The sequence below is a fragment of the Hirundo rustica genome, chromosome 17 (assembly GCF_015227805.2).
Source record: "Hirundo rustica isolate bHirRus1 chromosome 17, bHirRus1.pri.v3, whole genome shotgun sequence".
Lineage (NCBI taxonomy): Eukaryota > Metazoa > Chordata > Aves > Passeriformes > Hirundinidae > Hirundo > Hirundo rustica.
Window position 1 is genome coordinate 435,496 of NC_053466.1, and position 7,362 is coordinate 442,857.

The window sequence follows — 7,362 nt, forward strand, 5'->3', positions numbered from 1 at the left end:
TCCAGAAGTGGGAGCTCGAAGACACAGAAGCCACCACAGCACACCGAGCAAAGCAGCAGCCAAGGCAGCAGGATTACCCAGGACCTGCACAGGGAATTAGTAACACTACAGGCAAGAGCCTACAACAGCAGTTAGAGCAGGATTATGCAGCAGGAAGAGTCAATGAAACATGGAGTGGGAGTTTGCCCCTTTACAAACACCAAGTGTAAAACGTTCCTCATTTTCATCCAGGAGCTTCAAGTCTTAAACACACAACTCGGCTTCTGAGTAGCCAAAAAAAACCCCAATCCCCTGAGAATTCCCAAGAACTAACTCAGAAGTTACTCCTTTACAGCAATATTGCACAATAATCAGTCCAATTTTTGTTACCGGGCAGCAAAACCTGAGTATTGAAGTAATTTATGTACACAAACATGCAAGTTAAAAGGAATAAATGAAATGCTCCACTTTATTAAGAAACCAAAAATACAAAACTGAAGAGCTCGAGACTTCATGTACTCAAACACTACTGAAAAAAAAAATCCTAAACTTAAGTTTTGCTTACTAGCAGTACTAATATTGACCAAGATTCATCTCTACAAGGTAGTGTTAAAAGTTGACATTTTCCACCATTTGTGCTGTAATAAGCCAGTTTCAAATTAAGAACTTGGTGCAGTTACAGTAAAGTCTAGATGTTTAGATCACTGTGGCTTCAGTTAATGTACCACTGGGTAGGCAAGAGCGTTTTAGTTCAACCCATGGCTGTTTTCTGGTTAGTGAATTTGAAGATGCTTACAACTGTTTTAAGCAGCTATAACTCTACTGCTGTTCCATGCAAAGACACAGCTGAAGTCAGTTCACAGGCCTGGATTGCTCGTGGCTGCTGAAAACACAGGGCTGAAGTACCTGTAGAGCACGGCAGCAGCGAGGAGCCAGCTGGAACTGCAGCATGTGCAAGCAGAACTGCAGGCTGTGCTCTGCAGCCACCCTGCACCACAAACACTCCCCTGCAGCCACGCCACACCAGTGGCACTGCTGGGGCTCTGCCCGGCAGTTCAGCTTGCCTCACATGCTTCAGTTCTACGTGCCAACAAAAAAAAAAAGCAAAGGTTAACTGTTAGCTCTGAATTAGCAAGAGGAGCAGAATATGAGAAGCAGGAAGGAAAACAGAATGAGAAGTGCAGTAGTAGACAATCAAGTATTACCCTCAAATGAAGAGCAGAAGACACTTTGAACAGTTTTCCTAACAATGCATGGAAGTTCACTTGCTTGGAGATACTTGAAATACAACTTTATTACCTAAACAAAAGAATGAAAATGACAGAACCAAGATTTTCCACTTAACACTCTGACGTGACTGCAGCAGTCTTATATTTGAAACTCAAAAGGGGAAGTATAATTGCAGTCCAAAAAACAGCTAAATATGCAGGTCCAAAATATGAAGGGTTTTGTTTTTTTTTTTCCATTTAGTTTTGTTTTTTTTTTTTTTTAAACTGCCACATTCACTCCGAAGCCCATTCATCTCTTTCAGCATCCCAAAGATTAAGCACATGTTCTGTTCAGCTAGATAATAAAGTGGCAAACACGCTGCACCACTGACATCACAGGACAGTTGCCTATAAAACTAGACTTCTGACGCTGGGCTCCAGCTTCATCCCTCACAGGTCATCATCTTCATCTGGCAGTGCAGTGGTCTGAGCAATCTGCAACAAAGCAAGTTACACCTCAGAACGGTTCTTCAGCTCTGTGCCCCGAGTGTGACACCAGCCACCAGGCAACTGCTCCCCCCGTGCCCTCGGCCACTGACCTGTAAGTCCTGCTCATACTGTGCTGCCAGTGCTGGGTCCATAACAACCTCAGGAGGCGCGAGCGCAGGCATGGCAACAAACTCCAAGTTGGGATCTCCAATTAGCTTCCTAGCAAGCCACAGGAAAGGCTTCTCAAAGTTGTAGTTACTCTTAGCTGAAATGTCATAATACTGAAAAAAGCAAATATTAGACATCATTTTAAAGCCCTCTAATGTTTAGGACATACGAAGATTAACACAGAATCAACTCTTTTACCCTCCCTTCTTTGCATGGCTTTTGTTAGCGTATTCATAAGCAGTTATGATTTAAGTGCCTAGAAACAGTTTCAGGCAGAACTGTTAACTGCAAAATTATCAAATCTCATCAAGGATAACACTTTCAGGAGGCAACAGTGCATGTGTCTTTCTCCTGTGACGTGATCTGCTGTAGTCCCAGCCCTGTCCCGGGATGAGATTCTGAGCAGTTAAAGCCCAATGCACAGAAGTTCTTTAAGAGCTCAGCACAGGCCCTGCTCCAGTCCAGCAATGATCATCCTTAACATCATCACTTCCCCTCCCCTGAGTTTTGCTTTGAAGAGCCAACAGATGTGAGGCTGCCTACAATGACAGAGGCAGAGCACCCAACTACCACCAAAACCCAGCTGCACTCCGCAGACCCAACCTACTGGACTGCTCCTGACTCACCTGGAGATTCTTCTTCCTATGGAACACAATAGATTTTGCCTTGACTTTTCTGTCCTTAATATCCACTTTGTTGCCACACAACACTATAGGGATATTTTCACATACTCGTACCAGATCTCTATGCCAATTCGGTACATTCTTGTAAGTAACTCTTGATGTTACATCAAACATGATGATGGCACACTGAGCTGCAAGAGAAGGAGGCAAGTTACACCAGGAGTAAGTCAAGTTGCACCTGCTTGCAACACGGGATAGTGAGGAGGAACCCAGAGGTACCCCACATGAGGTCTGAGCACCTGCATTAACTGTTCCCTCTCAGCATCACAGCTCTGACAGCTCCTGTCCTGTTAACCGACCCTGGCCCGTGGCTGTGTCACCTCTCATCTGTGCTCCCTGTGTCAGAGCAGCCACTCTCACTAATTCAGCTGCACCACTGAGGAACACGGTGGTGCACCCTATTAGAATATATAGAAGCCAACTTGGATTTGCCCAAATATTTGGCAGAATCGGTTAAAATCTATTTAACCCATCTCAGACATGCTAAGGAGGCTTCAAGGTAGGCTGAGAGCCTGTGGTCCACATCTCAGGATGCCCTTGCCCAGAGCAGTTTCTCTAGGACCTCAAGAACACTTTACGAAAATAAGATATAATAAAGATATGCAGGTGAGTGAAGTAGCAAGGGGCAGATCTTTGCCAAGCAGAATTAAGGAACACGCTCTGCGCTTTTTCAGAAAGACTGACTCTGGCATGGAGGCATTCAGCTTCCTCATAGTGTTGAAAGTCTAAACTTCTGTGTTCCAAGCCCTTGCCTGAGCACAGCAATACAGACAAGAATCTGCACTTGCTGAAGCACACGTCTTCCCCCCTTAACCACCAAATGCCACCAGCAGTATCTGTCATTAAAGGCACAGCAGTTCCATTAATGCCAAAGCCCACAGTAACACCCTGAAACACAATTTAGCACCTTCCCACACTGGCTCACATTGTCCGGCAAAGGACATCACCCTCTCTGCGTGAAGAGTTTGAACACTTCTATGCCAGCTCATCACTGCAGCTGCACTGGCAGCTTCCAGCATGGCCAATATGAGCAGAATGAAGGATGGAGCTCCAGGAGGTACAGAACTGTCCCCCCACAGATCTTACCTTGGATGTAGTAGCCATCACGCAGGCCACCAAACTTCTCCTGGCCAGCTGTGTCCCATACATTAAATTTAATAGGGCCTCTATTAGTATGGAACACCAGAGGATGGACTTCAACACCAAGTGTTGCTAGGGAAATAAGAAAATACAGTGCATTTAGCAAGTCATAGATTGTATTTCCATTGGAAAAATATTGGAGTTCAAAAGTTTCTTCAGACATACCTACATACTTCTTCTCAAATTCACCAGTCAAGTGACGCTTTACAAATGTTGTTTTACCAGTGCCACCATCACCAACCAGGACAAGCTGAGGACAGATAAAGGAAAAGAGTCAGCGCAATGTATTTTGAGACATTTATCAGTCACTCTATCACAGATACTATTTATTACTACAAAGAGCTTAGTTCCTACGAGGTGCTGTGAACACGAGACAGAATTCCACATGAAGCAGCTCCCTGTGCTGGGAATCAATTTGTAAAGCCCATCCACCATGCTGTAACTCTGGTCAGCCTTATCCAGTCCTTGCAGGTAAAATCCACACTGCACTGCGAATATGGTCCTACTAAACTGCTACAAGGGACTGAATGAAGAATGCTTAGGGCTTTCAACCTGAATATGACCAGATTTGGAGGGGAAGTGATCAAAACATCCACTGGAGAAACCCACTGTTATCTCACAATTAAAAAACCCAACAAAATCAAAAACCCACCAACATTTGCACCATGGAATACGCTAGCCAAGCACTGCAGGAAACACAAGTAACAGCCTTCAAGAAGCAGTCTTGAGGACTTTTGGCTGTTAAGATAACAAAAACCACCACCAACCCACCAGCCACACAAAACACCAAAAAAGTATCTTCTGAAACATTTGAACAACTAGCACATAACAGAAAGAAGGCTATTCTAATTCACTCTGATCACCTTTTACAGAGCACTAGAGCACTTCAGTTCTTAGATTTAAAAACCATTCTGTAGGCAAAGATTCATTAAAATTTACTAAACTAAACCGAAAATAGAACAGATCGACACAGTTTAACAGACTCTTTTTGTGTAAGTCGCATGCAACGCTACAATAAATGGCCCCGTTAAGGAAAGACGAGCACTTCGAAACCAAACCCACCATCCACGTCGGCACTCCAGACCCGCTCATGCTACTTTTCCAGTGAAAGGAAAAAAAAAAAAAGAAAAAACTAACCCAAGATGCGAACGACTGCCTTACCTTAAACTGCACTTGGGGCTCTCCTTGGGTGGCCATGCTGTGTCTGCGGGGGAAATGGCAGCGTGTGAGCGAGCCGAGCGCGGGGAGCGGCCCCGCCGGAAGGGGCCGTTTCCAGCTCCGGGCGCGCTCGGGCCCGGCCGGGGCAGGCGGCGCCTCCCGCCCGCGTGTGGCGGCACCGCGCGCGGTAATGGCGGCGCCGCCTCCGCCCGGCCCGCGGCCCCCTCCGCTCTCGGTGCGCGGAGAGAGCCCTCCCGGCCCGCCCGGAACCGGCACGCCGCCGCTCAATGGGAGAGGCCCCGCGCGGCTCCGAGCGGGGCCCGCCCCGGCCGGGCCTCCGCACGCACCGGGCCGGGCGCGCTCCCCGCCATGAGCCACCATGACTGAGCAGCGCCGCCTCCCCCCCGGCTCGGGCCGCGGGAGCGCCGCTCGCCGCCCCGCACATCCCGCCCGCCCTTTCACCGCGGACGGAGCCGCGCACGGCCCCGGTCCTCCCGCCGCCCCGCTCCCGGGGGAGAAAACCCGCCACGCGCCTCGGCTCCCGCAGCCGCAACGCTCCCTCAGGCGCAGCCTCCCCGCCGCCCAGCCCAGCCCAGCCCATCCCAGCCCAGCCGCGAGCTAACGGCGACCGCCGCCCCCGCCGGTGGCGCTTTCCAGAGCGGCCAGGCGCGGCCCGGTGGCGGCGGGGAGCGGGCCGCGGGCCCGTACCTCTGCCGAGGCGTGTCCCGCTGCTCGCTCCGTGCCGGGCGCAGGGAAAATGGCGGAAGCGCCGTTCAAATACCCGGACGGCGACGCCGCGCGGCCGCGGGCGGGGGCGGGGCCTGGCGTCACGTGGTGCGCGGCGCGCGGGAGGCGGCGGGAGGCGGGGCAGGGCCGCGGCCGTGAGGGAGCGCGACGGGAGCGGGCAGCGGGCACAGGGGAGCGGGCAGCGGGCACAGGGGAGCGGGGAGCGGGCACAGGGGACCGGGGACCCGGCACCGGGCACCGCCCTGTGAGGCCAGCCGGTCAGAGCGCCCGCCCAGCACGGCCGCCGAAACCGCCAAACGGCATCACAGCGCCACATCCTTGTCAGCCCCTCAGGGATGGTGACTCCATCACCTCGCTGGGCATGCTCTTCCAATGTCTGACCACCCGAACAGCGGATAAATGTTCTCAAATATCTAAGTTGATTCTAGGCTTGAGGCCCTTTCCTCACCGATTAGGTTCCAAATGACTGGCAGCTGGTCAATGTGACACCTATTCACAAAAAGGGTGGGAAGGAGGATCCTAGTAGTTATAGACTAGTTAGCCTGACCTCAGTACCCGGTAAGGTCCGGGAACAATTTATACTGGGTGTCATCACACAGTTTACAGGAGGGTCAGGGTCTCAGGCCCAGCCAGCACGGGTTTAGGAGGGGTAGGTCGTGTTTGACCAGCCTGATCTCCTTTTATGACCAGGTGACCCGCCTGGCGAGTGCAGGAGGGGCTGTGGATGTTGTCTATTTGGATTTCAGCAAGGCCTTTGACACTGTCTCCCTCAGCACAGGGAGGTGGTGGAGTCTCCATCCCCGGACGTGTTTAAAAAAAGATTGGATGTGCCTCTCAGTGCCGTGGTTTAGTTGAGGTGTTAGGGCATGGGTTGGACTGGATAATCTTGAAGGTCTCTTCTGACCGAGTGACTCTGTGATTCTGTGAATTCGTCTGGTGCTCTCACTGCAGGCAGGGCAGGAAGGACTGGCCGCTGCTGTCAGGGAGCTGTGGGGAGCAGCAGGTTCTGCTGAGCCTCCCTGAGACTCAGCGCCCTCCGCTCCCTCAGCCGCTCCTCGTAGGACGCGTTTGGTCGTGGCCTTGCTGGCCTTTGCTGGGCGCATCCAGCACCTCCATGGCCCTGCTAAAGCGAGGGACCCAGCACTGGCCACAGTGCCCGGGGCACCTCTCGAGGTGGCAAACGGTCACTGAACAGGCCGGACAGCTCGGCCCTGGGTCCAGCCCTGGTGGAAGGAGCAGCTCCTCGCTGCTGTGGTCACTGCCCAGCTGTCCTGGTGTGCGTGGGTGACACAGCCCCTGTGCCAGGTTCAGAGACCCCGGCTGCGTCCCTGCTGCATCCATAAAATCCCAGGAGATGCTGTCTGCTGATGCTCTCTCCGTGGACAAAGTGAAAAAAAGACATGTAGTTACTTAGAGAAACTGCACAACTGCCTCCTGTGTGGTTTAATAAAGAGGTCTTTAACAGCAGGAGGGTTTAATGGAACAGCTCTCAGGTACGATGGGCTGTGGTCAAAGCGGCTTTCCTTCAATGTGCCTCATGACTGTGCTTTTCCATTCTTCATACAAACTGATCTACATTCACTAGAGAGTGCAGTAATGAAAGCAAAAGTTGTTTTGTAAGCCTTGGATTTAGAATGGCTCTCCAAGATCTCAAAACTCTGTCCAAACATCAGTGGAAAAGATTTGTTTGAAAACTGACTTTCGAAGAACGTATGAGTTTTGCATATGTCTATAAATAACAAGTTCATGGGTTCGCTCTGATTTTTAAGTTCTCTGGTATTTTTTTTTTT

General features: G+C 50.8%; 1 protein-coding gene across 1 annotated transcript; it reads right to left on the reverse strand.

The window, feature by feature from the left end:
- Positions 1–420: 420 nt before the first annotated feature.
- RAN (RAN, member RAS oncogene family) lies at positions 421–5,650 on the reverse strand. The gene is made up of 7 exons (XM_040081125.1): positions 5,534–5,650; positions 4,829–4,871; positions 3,833–3,917; positions 3,614–3,739; positions 2,471–2,658; positions 1,787–1,957; positions 421–1,682 (listed from the first exon to the last, which is right to left on the reverse strand). The coding sequence occupies exons 2-7, from the start codon at positions 4,862–4,864 to the stop codon at positions 1,638–1,640; spliced, it is 651 nt and encodes a 216-aa protein (XP_039937059.1). The 5' UTR covers positions 4,865–4,871; positions 5,534–5,650; the 3' UTR covers positions 421–1,637.
- Positions 5,651–7,362: the final 1,712 nt, after the last annotated feature.

Coding starts and splice junctions, on each gene's coding strand:
- RAN (XM_040081125.1), bottom strand. CDS start 4,864: ATGGCCACCCAAGGAGAGCCCCAAGTGCAGTTTAAG. Junction 3,740..3,832: donor ATTTGAGAAGAAGTATGTAG/GTATGTCTGAAG, acceptor TTATTTCCCTAG/CAACACTTGGTGTTGAAGTC. Junction 1,683..1,786: donor AGTATGAGCAGGACTTACAG/GTCAGTGGCCGA, acceptor GCTTTGTTGCAG/ATTGCTCAGACCACTGCACT.